Raw genomic sequence first — 22,851 nt, forward strand, 5'->3', positions numbered from 1 at the left:
ACAGTCTGTAGGGTGTGTGTGTGTGTGTGTGTGTGAAGTGTGCGCAGGGGCAGTTGTGTGTCTCCAGGCCCTCCAGGCTGGGGTTCGGGGTGCTGGGTGCCCTCAGGGTTGGCCTGTCCTCTGAAACAATGAACTACATTATATGGTCTCCCTAGAGCTGGGGTTCAGGCTCCTTCCTGGAAACATAAAGATGCAGATGTCCTGAGCTAGATGTCTGACCCCAGGAGTGGGGAGTTTCCATTCTCTTGCTGCCAGCCTCACTAGAAGTTTAACCAGGAGTATGAAAAATGTATAGGTTGTGTTGATTTTGGCAATGGCCACAGCCCTCCAAGCTTGACAAATCTGTCTGTCTACCTTCCCTCCCTCCAGCATGACTCATCCTCTTGTCTCTCTGCCTCACTCCCCTGGGCCATCAAAGGCAGGGCTGGAGGCAGGTAGGGGCAGGTAGGAGGAACTTAGGTGAGCAAAAAAGTTCATGATTCTTCTTAGTTAATACGTTGGAAGAGGACCCCAAACTGAGAGATTTGAGGGCTAGCATCACATGCTAAGTCAACAGGAATCCAGCTACCCAGACTCAGGAGTCCCAGGGTTGAAAGTGAGAGCTACCATCTGGTGCAGGCACTGTTGGATACTTCACATACACTCTCTCTAACTTTGGCAACACATCTGCTGGCAAGGAAGATATCATTACTTCCATTTTACAGATGAGGACATTGAGGCTGAAAATAGATTCCATATTTTACTAAGGTTAAGTAAATTGTCCAGGCATCTCATACCCAATTAGAAACAGGGCTTGCCTTCAAACCCTGATCTGTGTGGCTCTGGAGGCCAGATTCTGTGTACTCCGAAGCTCCTGGTTTAGTGTTTTGCCACTTGCACCCTTTCTAAAAGACCTCTATCATGCACATTAAACAGAGTGCTTCAGGGGCCACACGGCCTGTCTGAGGATGCCTGACTTAACAGATGCCAAGTGGGTGCGTTTTGGTGCTCGGAGCCTCTGTGCATTCTGAGCTCTCCCACCATCCTCATCTCTCCACGCGATGGGGCAGTTGGCTCTGTTTGGGTGTCACGGGGAGCAGAGTTGCAGAGGCTGGGCCTCTGCGTGGGGAAGGCCGAGCGCCCACTACTTGTGGCGCTTGACCTTGACTGAAGAGCTGGCCTTTCTGGTGCTCTGAGGAGCTCAGCGCAAGAACCTCCGACTGCTGCCCGAGTAGTTCATAGTCTCCCAGAGATGAAGGGGCCGTGGATGGAGGACCAGTCCAGAGCAGGCAGACAGTCCATGTGGGTTCTCCCAGGCCGAGTGGCTTGGCTGAGCTGGGACTCAAGCTGTGAACTGGCACTTCTCAGAATGAGGCAGAGGCCTTGGGGAGGGACGTTCTTGCTGTTACCTGCTGGGCCGAGGAGAAAGCACTCCTTGCCCAAATCCCTCTGACCCATGCTCTCTTCTGGCCTTGGGCCCCCTAACCCCCATCCCTAATAAAGCCCATCCCTGGCCTCAAATAGTGCATGGTAGGGAGGACCAGGACCAAACGGAGGGGATGGTTTCCCAGAAAACAGGGCTATTGAGAAGCAGCCAAGTATGATAGATTTCCCTTCGCAATTCTGCCGCTCACCAGCCGTGCGGCTCTCAACAAGTCTCTTAACCTTTCCAAGCCTTAGTTTCCTCATCTCTAAAATAGGAGTAGAAGAATGGAACTGGAAACTTACGTCCACGTGAAAACCTGCAAGGAGCTGTTTACAGCAGCTTTATCCATAATCGCCAGCTCTTGGAAGCAACCAAGATGTCCTTCATAGGTGAATGCATAAATAAACTGTGGTCCATCCAGACACTGGAATAATACGCAGAACTGAAAAGAAGTGAGCTCTCAAGTCATGAAGAGATATGGAGTTGCCTTAAATGCGTATTCCTAAGTGAAAGAAGCCAATCTGAAAAGGCTACATAGTGTATGATTCCAACTATGTGATATTCTGGACAAGACAAAACTATGGAGAGAGTAAAAAAATCACTGGTTACCAAGGGTTTAGTGGGGTGAGAGGGATGAATAGAGCACAGAGATACTTAGGGCAGTGAAACTATGCTGTGTGATACTAAATGGTGGATACATGTCATTATATATTTTTCCAAACCCATAGAATGTACAACACCAGGAGTGAACCCTAATGTAAATGATGGACTTCAGGCGACAGCGACAGGTCAGTGTAAGCTCATCAGAAAAATGTGCCACTCTGATGGGAAATGTTGGTACAGGGGGAGGCTGTGCACGTGGTGGGGGGGCAGAGGGTATACAGGAACTCTCTCTATACTTCTGCTCAGTTTTGCTCTAAAAAATAAAGTCTGCTTTTTAAAAAATAGGGGTAGAAACATGTCATACAGGCATAGTACTGATAACGTGAAGTCATGTATATAAGCTGTCCAACACATTGTAGGTAGTGAATAATGGTAGCCGCTGTCACCACAATGTGGGTTCATGATTTTTCTTTGTACCTTTAGTAAAGAATATATATTCATTATAAAAGAATATATATTCATTATGAAATATATATTAGTAAAGAATATATATTCATTATAAAATTATAAAGAATAAATATTTATTAGGACTCCCCTGGTGGCGCAGTGGTAAGAATCCACCTGCCAATGCAGGGGACACGGGTTCGAGCCCTGGTCCGGGAAGATCCCACATGCCGCGGAGCAACTAACACCGTGCGCCACAACTACTGAGCCTGCGCTCCAGAGCCCGCGAGCCATGACTACTGAAGCACGCATGCCTAGAGCCCGTGCTCTGCAACAAGAGAAGCCACCGCAATGAGAAGCCCGCGCACTGCAATGAAGAGTAGCCCCCGCTCGCCGCAACTATAGAAAGTCCGCGTGCAGCAATGAAGACCCAGTGCAGCCAAAAATAAATTAAAAAAAAAATATATATATATATTTATTATAAAAATTTAGACTATAAAGAGAGGAAAAACACTTGAAATCCCATTACTCAGAGCAAGCATATCACCTGCCTTCCAAATTTCTCTCTATGCATAATATATATGTAAGTATGTGTATGTTTTTATATAATTAGGATCACGAAACACAGCCTTTTTCTCTTTCAGTAATACGCTTGTGGACATCTTTCCAAGTTGACCAATCTACATCATCTTATATAATGGCTAAATATACCATAATTGTAGCTGGCCCCCTGTAGATGGGTGTGCAGTATTTCTAGTATTTTGTTGCCATAAGTAACTGTGTGATGAACCTTTTAGTGGAGACGTATTTAGATACAAATAAATACACACTGAGGATAAATTCCTGCAGGAAATTGGTACCACCAATAAGGCAAGAACCTTCTCATTTACCCACATCCTCTTTAATACTGGAAGTTATCAATTTTGGTTAACAATTTTCTTTTCTGAAACTAGAGCAAGATTTTAGAAGTTCAAGTATTGGAGGGGGTGGGTAGGAAGGCAGGGAGGAGAGACATCCCAGGTGGGCAAAGGTGCCTCTCCGAGGTGGGGGAGAGTTGCCCCTCACCAGCCTGCATACACACCTGGCACCTCACCTCTGCAGGGAGCCGAGACCAGGGGCCTCCCTTGCTCAGACTGGGGAGAGGGGCTCAATGGGGTCTGAGGATGCATCAGAGCCTTTTTTATCAGGACTCAGTGGAGGTCTGGAGGAAGGTCAATGGGCAGTGATGGGATGTGCACAGACGGGCTTCCGGGATGAGGATGCCAGATGCTGTGGCTACTGGTGAGATTGACTAGGATTTTAGCCAGTTAATATGAATAGCTAGGATTTATTGATCTCTTAGTTTGCATCAGGTGTTGTGTTATGATTTACGTAGTTACCTCGTCTAATGCTCTTAGCAACCCTGTGAGGCAAGTACTGCCATCGGCTCCATTTAGAGAGGAAGCTGAGGCACGCAGGAGTTAGGACACTAACCTAGGGGTAGGTCAGCACTCACACTCTGGTCTCTCCACTTCAGCAAAAGGCAGAAGACCATTCATTCCTGCCTCTGTTCACTCAACCAATTCATACTAACCTCCTTCCAAATGCTTAATAGTGGCTGGTCCTCTTGAACACTGAGCAGGGTCCAGAGCAAAGGGCTGGGAAAGGGTGGACTTCAGGAGCTGCAGCCCTGGGGGCTTAGAGGGGCGTGTGGTCGCAGAGGACACTAGAGGGCCTGAGGTCCGAGGGGAAATCTTGGAGCCATGTGGAGAGAGGTGCTTCTGGCTGGGGGAGCAGGGGGTGTCGAGGTTGCAGGGTGCAGTGGGGCTGCAGGTGGTGAAGCAGGGCCGGGCCGGCCTGGGACAGACAGGCACAGAGAGCATTCTAGGTGGTGTCTGAGTGGACATGGTTGGTCTTGAGTGGAGGGACCCCAGCACAAGATTGGGGGACTCTTGAAGAAATATCTGAGAAGGGAGCCAAGGCAGGGACCCCAAGACTGAGGACTGTCCCCACTGACTTGCTCGGAAAGACCTTACTCCTGCTTTTTAAAAACTTTTGTAACATTGTAATTTTCCAATGCACTTTTTTGTGTGTGTGGTGGTGGTGATAGTGGTTTTTGTTTGTTTGTTTTTTAATTTATTTTAATTAATTAATTTGGCTGCTCTGAGTCTTAGTTGCGGCAGGATCTTCATTGTGGCATGTGGGATCTTTAGTTGTGGCATGCAGGATCTTCATTGTGGCATGCGGGATCTTTAGTTGTGGCATGTGGGATCTTTAGTTGTGGCATGTGGGATCTAGTTCCCTTACCAGGGATCGAACCTGGGTCCCCTGCATTGGGAACGTGAGTCTTAACCACTGGACCACCAGGGAAGCCTCTTTTTTAATTTTTAAAAAATTTATTTTATTGAAGTATAGTTGATTTACAGTGTTGTGTTAATTTCTGCTGTACAGCAAAGTGATTCAGTTATACATATATATATATATACACATTCTTTTTCACATGCTTTTCCATTATGTGTTTTTTCAGATTTTTCTGTAGTGCCTAAGAACAAAATGATTTTAAATCTAAAATCTATTTGTGTGCTTGGTTTGGAAATGGCTAGCTAGGGGGAGCTGGTGAGACTACAGATGACCCACCAGCAGCTCGGTGGAGCGGGAAGGAATCCACACCACAGAGTAGTGTTGGGAGAGGTGGGATGGAACATTAACTGGGGGCCTCTGTTCCCAGGCCTCCTGTGCAGTGCTTTACCTAATGGACCCCATTTAATCCTCATGGCAGCCCTATGAACAGGCTATTATTCCCACTATATAGCCGAGTAAATTAATGATCCGAGGAGTTCAATAACTTACCCAAGGTCACAAAGCTGGTTGAGCAGTGAGTGGAGGCCAGGCCTTCCTCCCAAGTCCATCCTCTTTCCATTTTCCCGTAGCACAGGCCAGGTCCCGAGGGGGAACGGGGGAAGTGGTAAGTTTGTTCTGAGGTTGACCTTGTCCAAGAAGGCCTGGGGTACCCAGAGCATGGACACAGGGCTCCTGGATTCAGAGGCTGTCATGCTTCCCCTTGGGCCTCAGTAGTGGCTTTGGCCATGCAGGGTGAGAAGCTGCTCTTCACTGACCTGGGAATGACCGCAAGGGAGGCCTATGAGCTCATCGTAACCCAGGCTCTGAATCCTGGGAACCTGCCCCATCCTCACCCCACATCCTGGCTTCAGCTGGAGGAGGGGGAGAGTGAAGTGGAGAGCGCCACACTATCTTAGGATCTTGCATACAACCCTGGGGTGAAAGGGCCTTAAGGGTTCCTTATCAACAGAATGCCTCTGGTTCAGAAAAATTAGCCTCTTTGTGTGCCTGTGTGTGTATGTGTGTGTGTGTGTGTGTGTGTGTGCATTTGGCAACTGGGGTCAGGCAGGAACTAACTAGGGCAGCCCTGGGGACTAAGGGGAGGTTTGTAGCTTTTTCATTTTAGAAAACAATCTCCTAGCACAGTTCCATCTGCTGAATTCACCTCCTCTGGGCTGAAGTGGAAGAAAGACTGTATCTTTGGACATAGGTTGCCATGGCCTCTGGGCCTGACCTCCTTGTTCGAGATGGTGCCTTTGGTGGTGACCTTCAGGGACCGAGAAGGCCAGGAGCAGGGCTAGTAGAAGTAGGGAGGTGGTCCTGGCCTCAGCTCAGCACTTCCTGGCCTCCTTCCTCTGCCAGTCTGCTGCTGAACTCTGGAGATGGTGTCCATGAGAAACCCGCATCCGTTCGAGACTAAGGGCTCTGGGTTCCCAATATGGCCCAGGGTCTGTGTGATGGGTTGAATTGTATCCCCCCCCCTCGCAAAAAAAAAATATGTCAAAGTTCTAACCCCCAGTACGTCAGAATGTGACCTTGTTTGGAAACAAGGTAGTTGCGGATGTAATTAGTTAAGGAAAGGTTGCACTAGAGTAGGATGGTCCCCTAGTTCAATATGAATACGAATCCTCATGACCATGTGAGGACACAGGCACACAGGGAGAAGGCCATGGAGGTGGGAGTGATGCAGCTGCAAGCCGAGGACAACCAAAGACTGCCAGCAAACCACCAGAAGCTGGGAAGAGGCAAGAAACGATCCTCCTACAGGCTCCAGAAGGAGCGTGAGCCTGCTGACAACTTGATTTCAGACTTCTGGCCTCCAGAACTGAGAGACAATAATTTCAGGTTTTTTTTTTTGTTTGTTTGTTTTTTTTGTGGTACACGGGCCTCTCACCGTTGTGGCCTCTCCCGTTGTGGAGCACAGGCTCAGCGGCCATGGCTCACGGGCCCAGCTGCTCCGCGGCATGTGGGATCCTCCTGGACCGGGGCACAAAACCACGTCCCCTGCATCGGCAGGCGGACTCTCAACCACTGTGCCACCAGGGAAGCCCCAATAATTTCAGTTTTAAGCCTCCTAGTTGGTGGTGCTTTGTTATAGCAGTGAGGAAACCAATACAGCCTGGGTCTGAGGGTAGCGCACAGGAGCCCTCTCTGCATCCTGGCATACAGTTCCCTCTTTGAGAAGGGCCCCTCTGTGCTTGTGTCTCCATCATTCCTCCTATCTTGAGGGAAAGATGGCCTGTGGGGGTTTAAGCACTGGGCTCCAGTGGAGACAACCCTGCCTTGGCAACCTCATGAATGTCCCCACTCAGAGCACATGAGGCCTGCAGGCTACTGGTTGTGGCTGGGGGGGCTTGCTTCTGTGTGTGGAGAAGGGATGGGGACTGTGACCTCATCTCTGCTGGCCTAAAAGCCCTGGGCTTAGCATTTCCAGGGGCCAGGAAATATCAAGACGTGCTTCAGTGGTTTTGCTACAGTCTGTGATTACATGGTCTGATGGGACAGGCTCATTGGTGCTCAAATGTGCTTTTTATAAAATCCCAAACCACTCCTCTTGGAGTCTTCTGTTCCCCCGCTCCGTCCAGCTCAGCGTGAGGCTGTAAAAAAAAAAAAAATGTTCCTGTGGTTTTGGTGCTCTGTGTGTGTGTGTGTGTGTGTGTGTGTGTGTGCATGTGAGAGGCAGAGCACAGAGAGACAGACAGAAATGGAGAGATTCAGATGCACAGGTGGACACAGAGTGCCCGTGTCTGCAGCACACAGAGTTGAAATAGGAGACTGGAAGACTTCTTCCTTTCTCAAGACGCTCTCCCCTTTGGGAGCCGGTAGCAGCTCTCACTTGAGGTAGAGCTGGCGAGTTTCCACTCCTTGGCAGCCCCGGAGAATTCTTCATCGCTCAGAGCTTGGCCAGGAGCTGGATAGGTGTGTCCCAGGAGCAGAGCCCAGACAATGCCTCTCTGTGTGGGCTCTGGCCTCGGTGCTCCCTTATCAAAGCCCTGGCATTTCTGGGCACTGCGGGCAGGGGAGATGCGGTCTGCATGCCACCTGTGCCCTTCACCCCCACCAGGGGTGAGGCCGTCCTCGTGCCAGGCCGAGATCTCCTACTGGGGGAGCCCAGGAATGCATGTGGGCGTGGGCGGGGTTATGGTGCGTGGCTCAGAGTGAGCTGTACCCATCCCCTCTCCAGGTGAGAGCATAGCTCCTCCGGAGGAGAGCTGGGAATGCCCAGAAGAGGGTGGGGTGTGAAGGAGAGGATGTTGCGTGGGCCTCACCTGCAGGCACGAGGGAGGTGAGCAGTAGGGCTTCTAAATGCCATCCCAGAAAGGTGGTCAGGACTTCAGACCACTGAGTCAGAAGGTTGCAGGCTTCTGGAATCTCTTCATGTCCCCACATTTGCTGGGTGCTCCCCTGCAGGCATTAATGGCAAAACCTGTACAAGGAGTGTGGTCCAGGTGCTCATCTTTGGGGATGTAAGGGAAGGGGGCAGCTGGGGAGAGTGGGGGTCTCTTCCCAAAACTCCCCGAGAGCGTGGGGAGAAGAGGAGACCCACCCCTGCCGCCGCCCCACGACGGAGTGCGCTTCCCAGCTTTAAGAAGATTGTCCCAATGTGCCGAGGTTTTGGAACTTGTTAAAAGGAAGGAAAAGAGTGTCAGGAAGCTCAGCCCTTATCAGCCAAAAGTTGTCCCCTCGTCCCCAGGTTATACAAACAAGTCCAGGCTGTCGTGTCCCCTGCCGCATCCCCATGCGCCTGGCATCACAATCGAGCAGCCTTCTCATGGAGACTCCGGCAGCCTCCCTCAGCTGGGCCTTCTGGCTGAGCTGTGGCACCTCCGGGACACGTGACCCTGGCGGGCCCAGCAGCTTCTGTGAGAACCGACCTCAAATCTGAGCATGTTGCCTGCTGATGGGCTTGTGTTGATTTCTCTTGCTGCCCACCTTTTCTTCACTCCCATCCTCCATACACACTCCCCTCCCCTTGCCTGCCCCAGCCTCTCTGCCTCCTGCCCCCTTCAACTTCACCTCCCTTCTGCCAAGGAGGCTCCAGAGAGAGCCCTGAGGACGCTGGAGACTGCTCGCAGCCTTGGCTCTGCCACTGAGCTGTGTGTCGTTGGGCACCTAACTTTACCTCTCTGAGCCTCAGCTTCCCCATCTGCGAGGTAGTCCCCCAGACTCTTTGAAACTCTGATCATTAAGTCTTACTTCCGTGGAGGTGAACATTGTCTAGGAAATAAACGTGTGCTTTTCCCCGAAGCACCTAGTTTTGGACGTTGTCTGTAAGCTATGTCAGCTGGGTTAGAGAAGCCACCCCACATTTCTAGATGGGGCAGGGTCAGAGACAGGTGACAGCCCTTCCTGTTGATAATAATGCTTTTGTCCCTGGAGGCACCTTTAATTTATTAAGACCTGTTCTCCCCCATAACTATAAACGTCCTTGTGCACTAGGCAGGGCACTTAGTACCTATATTTTACAGACTGCAGAACAAGGCCCAGAAAAGTTAAGTCCTTCCCCAACGATCCGTGACCCCTGGTGATTAACGTAAATTAGTAGAAAGAGAGCCAGCCAGGAGCCAGATGATCTGCCCTTAGAAAATCACCAATGTCCCTAAGGCCCCAGTTTCCTGTCTATAAAGTGGCAGTAATAATGGTTGCAGGGTCACGCACAATAACAGAGGTGCGAATAGTTTGCAAACTCTAAAGCACCTGTTCACCTTCACCATTCATGGTGGCGCAGAGAGCGGGTGACATTCTCACGGTGTTCTCCCCCCTCCGCTTCCCTCCTGCATGCTATTCCCTCCAGGAGATACACGCCATCTTCCAGGGTATTTCTCTGGGCCTCCTATCTGGCCCCTAATCCCCCTATGGTTCTCTCCCTCCAGACTGTAAATTCACCTGCCACCCGGAGTGCCGCAGCCTGATCCAGCTGGACTGCAGTCAGCAGGAAGGCCCCTCCCGGGACAGACCCTCTCCAGAAAGCACCCTCACTTCGACCTTCAGCCAGGTAGGCAGCAAGGGCTCAAGGACCAGGCTGGGAACAGCCTCCGAGGTGTCCCGGGCTCCCCTGTCCCTCCCAGGAGCTCTGGTGAGTGGGAGGTGGCATGAGTGTTCCACATACACTGGATGTTGAGGTCCCCTTCTGGCTGGATGGGGTCCACAGCACACGCTCTGATTCTGCCCCCAATTCTGATGTGGGGGGCAAGGGTCCCACACCACCAAAGCAATCATCTGACACCCACTGGGTGTCCTTCAGTTCACCTCAATTCTGGCACCATCTGTGCGCCTCCCCACCACCACTTCAGATACCAATTGCAAGGCCGTGTTGTCACCTTCTACAACTCCCTCCTTGGGTTCAATTAATTTGCTAGAGCAGCTCACAGAACTCAAACATTTTACCTACTAGATGATCAGTTTATTATAAAAGGATCTAACTTAGGAACAGCCAGATGGAAGAGATGCAGAGGGCAAGGTGTGTGGGAGGGACACAGAGCTTCCATGCCCTCTCCAGGCGCCACTCTCCCTGCACCTCCACGTGTTCGCCAACCCAGAAGCTCTCCAAGCCCCAACTTTTTGGGTTTTTATAGAGGCTTCATGATACAGACATGATTGATTAAATCATTGGCCATCCGTGATTGATTCATCCTCCAGCCCCTCTCCCCTCCCCAGAGGTCAGGGGGTGGGACTAAAAGTTCCAGTCCTCTAACACTTGGTTGGTTCTCCTGGCAACAAGCCTGCATCCTTAGGTGGCCTCCAAAATCACCTCATTAACATAACAAGAAACACCTTTGTTGCTCTCCTCACTTAGGAAGTTCCAAGCGTTTTAGGAGCTCTGTGCCAGGAAAGGAGACAGAGACCAAATATATATTTCTTATTAAAAAAACACAATATCACACACCCTCTTCCAGGTGGCTGGGGGGATGGAACAGAGTCGGTGACACAGGGAAGTCTGTCACTATTGAGAAGTGCCCTGTAGTCCACCCCAAGCACAGAGCCTGCTTTGGCCTAGGGCTCCAGCCATAGGTGTGGGTATGGGTAGGGGCAGCGGTTGGGGTCCCAGAGAAAGCTCCTGAGGATCCTCTGAGGCCTCGTAGCCCTGGGGCAGTCGGGATGCTGGGGCTGAGGCTTCTCAGCACATCATCCTGCCTGCCAGTCAGCCAGCCAGACCAGATCAACTTCAGAGGGACTGTGCAAATGTTCTTTCCCTGTGTCAAAGGACCAGGAAGTTAATGCCCAAAGCAGCTCTTGGTTCTGGGCTTTGCCAAGCCACTTGAACTAGGGTGTGTCTGACCTTTGATGTCGAGGATTTGGGAGGGAAACAGGAGAGCGTTGTTTTTAATTCTTGCATTGATGAAACATTGATTATCTACTATGTGCTAAGCACTGGTAAGAGTGGGGATAATAAATGATACGTCATAGTTCTGGTCCTCAGAGAGCTTACATTCTGGCAGGGGAGGCAGAATACAGCCAAATAGTATATAGTGTGATGCATGTTTCAATAAAAGTATGAATAAAGCATTTTGAGTATATGGTGCAATTGTTTCTGTTGGGAGAAATCAGGGAATACTTCCCAGAGGAGGTGACATTTGCTGTAAGCCTTAGTGTATCGGTCAGATGTTGCTGGTTAAGGAAGTAAGGAGTGTCCATCCTTACTGTAAGGACATCATCCATTTATTAATTTAACAAATATGTTTTGAATGTAGAGCATGTGCCAGGCCCGGGAATGCCAGGGACTTAGTGATGCAGTAAAGTAGGGGAGCAAAACTTTAATTAAACCCCATGTTTCTGAGAGAAAAGCCCTGGGTGCTGTGAGAGACAACACAGATGCTGAATGACTGGTTATTTCCTCAAGAGAATACAAGTGGGCCGGGGGAATCAGGGTCCAGTCCCAAGTCCCCAGACTAGCCATCCACACGCTTTTTCTGACCATGATGTACATGTTCAACAATGTTCAGTCACCTGGTCCACCCATGGGTGCTACCGGCCTCCCTGCTGTTCCCCAGGCCTTTTTCTCCCACTGGGAAAGTAGTACTAGAAAGCAAATATGATGTGTATTTTTATAAGAATGATATTGAATTCGTTCTAAAAAATATATTTTTTAAATTCTGTACATCCGAAAGAAACTTGGAGCCGCCCCTCTCCACTGCTCCCGCGCCCCGTGGCCCAGGCCTCACTGAGCCCTCAGACACCCTGGCCGTGGGGCGGCCTGGGCCATCCGCAGTGTGAAAGCGGGCAGGCGGGAGGCATCGTTCCAGCCTCGGGCCCGGCCACTGCTACCTGCCCCGGCTCCCAGCATCATGCACATAGCCGTGGAGTTCCACATCCGGCACAACTACCCCTGGAGTAAGCTGCCAGTCCACGTGAGGCAGCGTCTTGGAAATTCACAGAGAGAATATGAGAAGCAGGTTGTCCTGTACACTATTCGCAGTCAGTTACAATATAGAAATACTTAAACATGTCAAGAAGGTGAACCCAAGTACTATGGGGAACTGTGCAGTCGCGAACATCTCATGCTATACCCTTGCCATTTATCAGATATGGTGAAGGGCCTGAGGATAACACCATGTTCATATTATCCACCATATTATCCTGGGATCATGGATGACATTATGAACAGTGAGAAAAGTTATGATTCATTGCCCAGTTTTACTGCTGCTGCCTGCCTAAGGCTTCTTGGCATAGGAAGAAACCAGTACATTGATCTGATGAACCCGTGTAGATCATCAAAATTTTTTTTCACAAGGAAAACGGCCCATGATCTTTTACCAGTAAAGCCAATGGAAATTGCCATAGAGGCATGCTGAGTGGTGTAGCCTGGCTATATCACAGAAGATGACATAAAGATATGCAGTTTGCCTGAGAAATGTGCTATTGATAAGGTCATTGATGCAGGCCCTCAACTCTCTGGGTCACTAGATTACAATGTAGTACATAGTTCATATAACACAGGATTTATTTATCTGGATGTGCTAAAATCTGATGACAGTTATATAGTAGTTCCTCCTCTTGCAGGCTTTGTAATGAATCGAGTGCAAGGTGATTGTTTTGAAACTCTGTATTTGTTTCTATAGATGAGCATACTAGTATTGTGGGTCTTGCAAATGCACTTGAGATAGACCTATCCCTGGTTAAGGATGCTGTGTCATTTGGGGTACTGCTGATTGGGCTTTGCCCACAAGATAGGACTTCCCTGGCGGTCCAGTGGTTAAGACTCCACGCTGCCAACGCAGGGGGCGCGGGTTCGATCCCTGGTCAGGGAAGTGAGACCCCCCATGCCGAGCGGTGCAGCCAAAAGATTTAAAAAAAAAAAAGGACAAGTAATAAATTTGGATCAACTTCGTTCATCGTGGAGGAATGCTCCATCCGTAAACAGAATAAAGTAACTCGTTTATTTACTATGAGAAAAAAATTATGTACATCCTCCACACACTTTGGAATTGGAACTGTTTATAACGTAGTCTGAATGCAACCAGACCTCTTGGGAGGGCCTTGCCCTGTCCAGAGTGAGAAAAGGAAGGGAGACAAATCTGACCCCCAAACCCCTGGTGAATGATGCAGATTTTTGCTGAAGGTTTTCTTTAGAAGATGGAGGAGGGAAGTTACATAGCACACCATATAACAACGTTTACCAAAAATCTTATTTAAACGACTCTTTATTTTCCCAATTTTCTTTCCCATTGGGAACTTCCAAGTCTCTCTTCTTTCTGTTCCCCTTGAGCCTACCCATCCCCCATCCCAGAGCCCGCTCACCCCGCTCCATCTTGCATTTCTACTTTGGGTCTCTATTTCTTCCTCTAGAGCAGCAGGTCTCAAATGGGAGGGGGTGATCTTGCCCCCCTCCACCAGGTGGGACATTTGGTAGTTACTGGAGACATCTTTGGCTGTCACAGCTTGGAGGAGGCTACTGGCACCTAGTGGGCAGAGGCTGGGGATGCTGCTAAACAGCCTCCATTGCACAGAAAAGCCACAGCCCCGCAACAAAGATTCATCCGGCCCTAAATGTGAGCAGTGCGGAGGTTGAGCAACCCTGCCCTAGAGTGGCTTGGCCAGCTCTCACGTGGGTGGGAGGGAAGGCCCCAGAGCAGGGCCTGGGGTTTGCTGCATGCCTTGTCTCATTCCCAGAATTTCAACAGTGAACAGGTGTTTCCAGATCTGAGTATTTGGAAGCCGAGTGACTCCCTTCCCTCTGTTGGAGAGATGAGTCAACCTTGGAGTTTTCTGGCAAGCTAACTCAGGGCTGTGTCTAGAGCAGAACCACCACTGAAGTATAGAGGACACATAGAAGAAGCCAAGAGTCCCTCGTGGGTGCAGCAGAGCAGCACGCCCACCGGCAGCCAGCCTGGAATGGGGTTTGCTCCCGGGCCGGCTGGGTTGGGCTGCAGTGTTTGCCTTGGACAGGCCTGGCTGCATGCTTCAGGCACAGCTGGGACAGGACCTAGCCTTCTGTCAATAAAACCTGGGCCCTGCTCCAGGCTAACTCGCCTTTTTCTAAAAAGCTTGTTTGTGCTGATTTCTGCCTTGGCTCGACTTTCTGTTGCATACCCGGATGGAGCTTTCGTTCACCTTGACCTCGTCACCTGGTCTGAGCTAACCAAATGTGCGAGTGCCGTTTTCGGGGTGGGGGTGGGCATTTGTTGTGGCCCGGGCTCTGGTCAGAGCTCTGCTAGTTTGGAGGCACATGGTTGTTAGGAGGTCTTTCCGCTTTGTTCTTTAAGAAAAAGAAAATCATTGATCTTCCTCCATCCAGAAGGAACCACTGTTAGTTAACATTTTTATATTTTCTTCCTGTACATTCATACATTTTTCAGAACACAGTTGAGATCATCCTGTAGATAAGTGTTTGGCCTCAACCTTTGAAAAGCAGTAATCCCAAGGTTCTGTCTGTCTTCTCTCTGCCATGCCAGACAGGCGGGGAGGGAGGAAGGGGAGGGCGTGTGAGGGGGCAGGGATGGGCTCAGAGCCCCAGCTGCACTCACAAGGTGTGTGGTTCGTGCATGTCTCTCTCAGGTGGAGAAACAGAGGAAGAGTGGATGGGAGTTGCCTATGTTTTTGTCAGTCTCTGCTTGGAGATCTCAGAGGTCTGTGATGTCTGGTTTTTCTCCTGGGCACCCATGCTGACCAAGCAAATCCCCTTCAAGTCTACCCCAGATCCCCTCTTCAGTTTAAGCCTGTTTCCTAGAGGACATGGTTGCCATTGGCTGAAGATCACAAAAGAGCTGCAGTTCCTTTATTTGGGGGCATGCTCCAAAGATGTTATACTTCAGGTGGTCCTAAAGGTGCTCTTATCCTGTCACCCCTGTGACGAATAAAACTCCCAGTAGCTCCCCAGTGCCCTGGGGATGAAGTGAGACCTCTGCTGGTTTGGTTCAGTCCTTTCCTTGCCTTTGGGGAAGCAGATCCCAAGAGAGGAAGCCCTTGCCCACAGCTGTTGATGTTCATCATAACCCGTGGCAGACCAGGGGGGTCCTGGCAGCTCTGTTCCCCAGGCCTTTGGTGCCACTTTTCTTGGTACATGGAATGCACAGATGACAAGACCAAAACATAAGCACTCTTCCTTCCACTCAGATCACTTGCAGCCAGGAAATGAATCTTATATCCATCAGGCCTCGATTCCATCCCGTCCTCCTGGCCCTCCAGAACCCAGGAGCAGCATTTAGAAACCAGGCTCCCAGGTCCCCGCCTGCCAAGTCCAGCCCCTCCCACAGCAGTTCCCAAACCTCACTTGGGCACTTTCCACACTTGAGATTCTGGCCATATCAATATTCCACCTCTGCTACTATTTACTTAATATTTCTCTTTACATAGATTTATTTGAGTAAACTTAAACTGTGTTAAAGGAAAAATTTTAAATCCTTCAATCACCATTGATGTACTTAAGATTTTTTTCCTGACACACATTAAATTAATATTTAATCTCTAAAATTAAAAACACAGTATGCCTAAGGACTGTCTCAGATTCCTTCCACACATAGTTATGGAGCCAGGCATCGTTCTAAAATCTTTTCAGGTGCCCTCAGTGGGAAATGCTGCCTACAGAGGCTGCACTCTGGTCATCTGGTGCCCTGACTACCAGGGCACTGGGTCCAGCCCCTTCCTAAGGGGCACTGTGAGCAGTGGTGAGAGCTGCGGGGGTGCCGGGACGGAAGTTCCAGCCACCAGCACTAAGGCCAAGGTGCTTTACAAAGGAGGGATGGATCTGTATGTACTGACAAGGAATAGTGCCAACAGAGACAAGTCACCCAGTGGTACATGCAGGACAAGCCCATTTGTACTTTGTACATATGTGTGTATGTGTGTATGCGTGTGTGTCTAAATGCAGCGTGAGGGCCTGGAGGGCGCCCAGACAACTGTTCGAAGGGATTTCACTTTGGGAGGGGGTGGGAGGTGATGGGTAGAATGAGAGAACTCTCGACTTTTGCTGTTTGCTTCGGGGCTGTTTGAATAACCAGATGCTGTCATGTGTTTCTAGTGTAACATTTCTAAAAGGCAATACATATTTTCTTAAAGAAAAGAAAGAACCCTGGCCTGAGTGACAGGAGAGCTAGGCTCTAATTCAGTTTGTGTAGATGACGATCTTGGCATGTGACTGGGAACAAGCCTCTTAGTTTCTCTGAGCCTCAGGTTTCTCCTCTGAGAAATGCTGGTTGTGTGGCTCCGGTGAGAAGATGTATGTAAAAGCATGTCAGTATCACCGGATGACATTCCAGGGCCGACTCTGGTGCTTCCAACAGCCTTACTGGATTTTTTTTATCGTGTCACCCTGTGATGGAAACCCTCAGCGGCTTCCTATTACCCTCAAAATCAGTCTAAATCTGGATTAGCACACAAAACCCTTCATGGTCTGGCTCTGCCTACTCTCCACAATACCAGAAAGATGGATTACTCTCCTGGATATAAAGCCAGGACACTACAGCTTTGTGGTTTGGCGGGTACTTGTTGCTACAAGACTTAACGATTATCGCCTCTTCTGCGGCCTGAGTTATTGCTCTGCTCTGTTGATAAAAAGACTCGAGACCCTGTCCCCATTCACCACAGGGACAGACGGCTTCCAGGGTGGGTCAGCCCGGCCTGCTGGTGTTTCAGCCCCACAGGTCAGGTCGCTGCTGCCTTTCTGCCTATGCACGCCACCTCCACCCCTAGCCCACCGCTGTCATTCCTTAGCAGGGCCCCCGCTGGAATCCCCTCCCTCAGCCCCTGCAGCCACTGAGCAGTGACTCAGCTGGAGTGCAGAGCCGAGTTTCCTGGCTCCCAGCCCTGTGCTCCCTCCGCAGCCACACCAGTGTCACCATACTGGGAGCTCTGCTTTTCCAGAACCCTCCAAAGGAGGAAGCGACTGTGACCGGTCCTGCCCCGGCCCTCCTCCCAACGTCACGGGCTAAACCCAGAACTACCACACGGGGGAGCCAGGGAGCCGGGAGGGGAGAACCTGGGGAACCAGGTCTATCTCTGCAGAGAGGCTGGGGCTCCCTAAGTAATGCTCTTTTTTTTTCTTTTGCAGTAAGTCTATTTTTCCTTTGAGAGGGTCACTCAATCCTTTCGCGTCCCTTCTCTGTCATGCTCTCTGCAGAAAGGATTGAGCTTATCATATGGCCTGCATGAAGGAGCTTACTTACCTTCACTCCTAATATTATGAATTGTAGCAAAGATTTTTCATCTTAAAACAATATAATAATATCATTACTATTAAGCTAAATGCTTTAAAGTCACAAAACCCAATAAAGCATTACAAGATGTCTTCTATTTAGCACTCAAAGCCTTCTATACCAAAGCCTGGTATGCCATTTCTTCCTTTCACCATGATACACTTCTAGTCTGATTTATCATTTCTTTGTGCCTATAAATTCACAACTTTTTCTCCTCTGCACACGGATTCGGATAATGACGCCTAAGTAACACTCTTGATTGGTACCTGCACACCTCTCTGGGAATTCTGGTCCTGGGTCTCCTCTGAAATGCTTGATAAAGGTTTATCGAACTGAATTGTGACTGATAACAACAGTAGCTAACATTTGTTGAGGCATACCATGTGTTCTGTCTGCCTGTTTTTTCAATTATTGAGAGAGGGGTGTTGAAATCCCAAATATAATTGTGGATTTGCCAATTTCTCCTTAAAGTTCTATCTTGTATTTTGAAGCTCCATTATTCAGTGCATAAACATTTAACATAATTACATTCTCTTGATTAATTGACACTTTATCATTATGAAATAACCTTCTTTATCCCCGGTAATATTCTTTGTTCTGAAATCTACTTTGTCTGATGTTAATATAGCCACTCCAGCTTTCTTTTGATTACCATTAGCATGATATTTCTTTATCCATTTTTTTACTTTTAGGCTATTTGTGTCTTTATATTTAAAGGGCATTTCTTACAGACAGCACATAGTTGAATCTTGTTTTTCTTAATCCAATTGGATCATCTCTGCCCTTTAATTGGGTTATTTAGCTCATTTGCATTTAATGTGATTATTGATATAATTAGATTTTAAGTCTCTCATCGTGCTGTTTGTTTTCTATTTGTCGAACCTGTTCTTTGCTTCCTTTTTCTTTTCTTCCTTCTTTTGGATTAATCAAATACATTTTATGATTCCATTTTATCTCATTTTTTGCCAGCCCATCCTCAGGTGCCAAAGGAAGGAGCCGGTCCCCAGCTGCTCTGCTCCAGTCTGGCTATATCTGGGACAGTTGCTCCCCCATCCACAGATTTCCCTCCACGCTCTAGAAGCCAGGAGTGCTGGCCAAAGCTGTCAGTGATTCGACTCCACTGAACAGCTGCCTCTAACGGGAGCTGCCCTAAGGCCTCTCTCAGCAGCCCAGGCCAACCCAGGGGAGCGCAGTTCTGATCAGACAGAGGGGAACGGCTTCCCACCAGAAGGCACTTGATATCCTGGCTCCAAGGAGGGACAGAGGTCTAGTACTTATTTCTCGAGAAATCCTTAAGCACTGGAGACATTTCTCCGTGCTCCTCACAGCCCCACCCACTCCTTCTATCCTAGCATCAGTAGGCGTCTGAGATGACCTCTGGCTGGCCAGGTTGTCCTGAGGCTCTAAGGAGGCAACAAGGCTCTCTTTCTATGTGTAGTAGTGCAAGAGTTATTCACATGTCTCACGCCTGTGACCACATTGCCCTGGCTACTGGAAGACTGCAGAGGGCCACGTGAGGGATGGGGTTGTTGATCAGAAACATCTTTTATGATTCTCTAGTTTCCCTAAAGGAGGGCAATTAGATGGCAGACTCCCGGTGCCTGACTCAGACCCAGCATGAGCTCTTCAGGGCCTCTGCTTCTTGGTATGGGCTGATTTAACTGCCTTTGGTGTTTGTAAGTGTCAGGGCTTTATCGAAGCTGTCAGCCTTGCAGCCAAGCGAGAGAAGTGTGGAGTGGGCTAGAAGCCCCGAGAAAGTGGCTCTCCTGTGAGTCAGCCTAAGTAGTGTGCAGCCACGTACCTCTTACAACAAGAAGTCACCTGGGGGGAAATTGAGCTCTGTGCTGTGCACGGCGGTTTAATGCTGTCAAATGCTGCTCTCAGGATGGAGGGTGGCATTCTTAAGATTCACCCCAGAGAGGACATCTGAAAAAGGCTGCTTCTGAGAGGCACCGGCAAGGTGGGGGAGGTGTGGTCGTGGTTGGTGAACGTGTGTCAGGAAGTGGGAGGACACAGGAGGATTTTGACAGGCAGAGGAAACAGCAAGACCACAAGAGGGCGGGGCGGCTGCTGGGAACGTGAATCAAATGTGCGTGGCTGTAAGGAGAGATGCTTGATTGTGGCTGGAGATGGGTATGACCTGTTGGCTGGGCACATGCTGTGAAGGACCTTGAAGGACCCACTCTGGAGTTCAGGATATTGTTGTAGGCACTGGGGCGTCACTAGAGGAGGGACAACTGTGATGAAAAATTGTCAGACACAGAGGCCCTGGGTTTGAAATCTGATTCCACCATTTACTAGCTCTTTGACTTTAGGCAAAATGAGCCACCCTGAGCCTCGGCTTACTCATCTGTAAAATACGTTCTTGCGGGGTTGTAAGGATTAAGAGAGAGAATGTGTGTGGGAGCTCGGTAACTCCAATATAATGTCTAATTTCACGTCGTTCCACTACACTGGCCGTTATGAGAAGGGAGGAACTATGTCTTCTTCAAAACATCCAGTCTAGTGCCTGCCATGTAGAAGGTGCTTAGTAATTATTTGTTGAATAAATGAATAAGCTTGATACTAGGTCGTGAAACTCAGTACTTATTCAATAATTATTAGTTGACATCTGAATGGAAAGGTTTTATGATAGAACAACACTGATCAGATCTTGGTCTAGAAGGGTAACTTTGGCAACAGGCAGTGAGGAGTTTGGAGGAGGCGGAGGTGGGAACAAGGGAAACTACGGGAAGGCTTTGCAATAATCTATGTTGATGGCACTCATCAAGATAGGAAATTCTAGGGCTTTCCTGGTGGCGCAGTGGTTGGGAGTCCGCCTGCCGATGCAGGGGACATGGGTTTGTGCCCCGGTCCGGGAAGATCCCACATGCCGCAGAGAGACTGGGCCCGTGAGCCATGGCCGCTGAGCCTGCGCGTCTGGAGCCTGTGCTCCGCAACGGGAGAGGCCACAACAGTGAGAGGCCCGCGTACCGCAGGTGGAGGGCGAGGCAGGGAATATCAGCTCAATTTGGACCTGTTGAGAGTGAGGCTCTAGCGGGGAGAGTTGGGTACCCAGCGAGCTGCTACAGGTATTCATCTGGAGCTACCTGGAAGAGAGAGAATTATGAGACACGTGTGTATAAAGTACAGTTGATACCATTGGCCTAGGTGAGACTAAGCTTCCAGGGAGAGCACGGGCACATGGAGGGGGGTGGAGAAAAGAGTCAATGGCTGAACTCTGGAAACCCCCCATGAGCCAAAGGGAAGACAGGGTCGTAGGAAGACTGAGAAAGTAGCTCCTGACCTGTTTGTGTCGGACTGCGATTTCAGGCGGTGTGGCTGTTCTGAGAGCAGCCAGGATAGATGCTACATCTCTGCAGAGCCTTCAACAGCTCGGGGTCTGGAGTCAGACCAGCCGGGCTGATTCAGCTCCACCATGAGCTAGCACGTCTGACTATGTGCAAGTTACTTAACCTGCCAGAACCTTCTCTTCCACTCTGTAAAACAGAGATAATCGCTGTAGCTTCCTCGTTGGTATGCTGTAGGGATTAAATGGAATGAAGCACATAAAGTTACTAGGACAGCAGCGCCTGCACAAGGCTGCTAATGATGATTTCAAAACAGGTTTCGGGGAAGCCTTGGCCCCTCACCCCATGTTCAGCCTCTGAATATGTTGGTCGGCCATGAGGCCCCCAGTCCGATATCTGGACTCCTCAGTTGCTCAGATGAGGAGACCTGAGGTCCAAAGTTGCTCACGATCCCACAGCAAGCTAGAGTTGGAGCTGGGCCTAGAATACCAGCTCCCGGCTTCCATTTTTGCGCCGCAGCTTTTCTGGAACACAGACCCACAGGGTGGATTTAACAAGGGGATCTGGCTACGTGTCAGGATGGCATTTGGGAGAGGAAGACAGCTTAAAATAATGTCTTTCATCATCTGACGCTCTGAGACAGGGAAGCCGCCCATCTACCATTTCAGTGGGGCTTTCTGAAACCCACCCCGCAACCATGATGCCATGGCTTCGCGGCTCCGGATGCTGCGCCTTCAGGTCCAGACTCCTCTTCCTGGGACCAGGGACAAGAACAGCCAGTTCCTGTCCTTGTGTGTTCCTGTCCTTGAAAGGCTGTTGCCCAGGCTCTTCCTGCCACCTTCCCTCCTTCCCTGGTCAGGTTACCACTACTGTTGATTATTCATGGGGAAGAGCTACAGACAGAGTCACTGGACACTGAAACGAATCCAGTCTTCCTCCTTTTGGGACTGTGGAGCTTCTATCTGGATTTTTCCTCCTGGAGGCTGGCCAACTTATTGTATCGTATGTGATCTTTGCTGGGTTCAGGAGCATCCCAGGGTCCTCGCCAGCACAGTCTCCCTTTTGCTGGCGTCTTACACGTGGCTTCCTTCCACGCCTAGACTCACTGACAGGTGGAGTGGGGGTAGAGACAGAGACACTAACTAGGCTTTGAGAGTGTGTAATGAGCTGTGATGGAACATGCTGCTTCCCTCAGTTTCCTCATCTGTAAAATGGGGGTAAAATCTGCTTTCAAGGTTGTAGAGCAACCTAAGTGACGAGGTAAAAGGGCTTTGAAAAGCTCTATTCAGATGTCAATTTTCATAATATTTGGACTGGCAGGGAGCAGCACCCTAAAAGAATGCAGTGTCACTTAGACCTTTCCTGAGTAGGTCTGGCATCTAGTGTGCTGCTCACAAGGAGAGACTCATGCTGACTCCTGAGGTGCTTTGGCTTGCGGCTCAAAACGCTTGTTATTAGCTGTATTTTAAGATTGTACATCTAAAATGTGTAGCACTGTAGCTTCTCTGCAGAGGTCACTGTGTGGTTCCAAGGACACAGTGTGGCCAGAGAATCTGGGGCCTGCTTTTTCTTTAAATATTGGATTCCCAGTGAGCAAGGAGGTCCTTTTATAAAGAAACGTGCGTTCCTTCCCTGGCTGAACAAAGCAGGTAGGCTGTTACTGATGGCCCAAGGGTCACGCAGGTCCCCCCTCCCTGCAGCATTCATCATTGTGGCATTGGCCTTGGGGGTGCTGCTGAGGCCAAAACCTTTGCCTGGACCACAGTTTCTGGGGTAACCCCCCCCAAAAAAACCAGCCTTTAAAATATTCATTTGAAGACAAGATTGCTCTAGACAAAGCCAAAACCTACTTCCAACCCCAGTAATGTGAGTTCTTCCCTGGAAACACCCCGTAGCTCACCTCAGCCCCCACCCCCAGCCGTTTACCTCCACTTATCTCCCTGCCAAGGTATCTCCTAGCTACCAGTATTGACCATTCTCCAGAGCTGAGGCTGGTCAGCCGGCTGGGGCGCTGGCTCTCAGCTAGCTCGTGTTCGTGCCTGCCAGGCACTCACTGGCTTCTGGAAAAAAAGACTGTGTGGGAGGATGGAGCCAAATTGGGCTGCAGTTTGAAACCATCCTGAGAGCTGACAGATTTGACTAAGATGGGGGAGGAAGA

The 22,851-nt window shown here is 49.6% G+C and overlaps 1 protein-coding gene across 5 annotated transcripts in view; it reads left to right on the top strand.

Annotated features, from left to right (window-relative positions):
* The window catches only part of RASSF5 (Ras association domain family member 5), a 71,892-nt gene that overhangs the window by 17,936 nt on the left and 31,105 nt on the right, over positions 1-22,851 (top strand). For 3 of the 5 annotated variants that reach the window (XM_089908705.1, XM_089908735.1, XM_089908710.1), the window contains exons 2-3: positions 2,134-2,193; positions 9,646-9,767. In XM_089908705.1, the coding sequence (XP_089764831.1) occupies positions 2,134-2,193; positions 9,646-9,767 (182 nt within the window). The remainder of the gene's footprint in view (positions 1-2,133; positions 2,194-9,645; positions 9,768-22,851) is intronic. The other 2 variants (XM_089908718.1, XM_022593593.2) reach the window with 1 other exon arrangement.

This window comes from Delphinapterus leucas, chromosome 1 (genome assembly GCF_059928025.1).
Source record: "Delphinapterus leucas isolate spDelLeu-1000000601 "Yukka" chromosome 1, BTC_Dleu_Yukka2, whole genome shotgun sequence".
NCBI classification, from domain to species: Eukaryota; Metazoa; Chordata; class Mammalia; order Artiodactyla; family Monodontidae; genus Delphinapterus; species Delphinapterus leucas.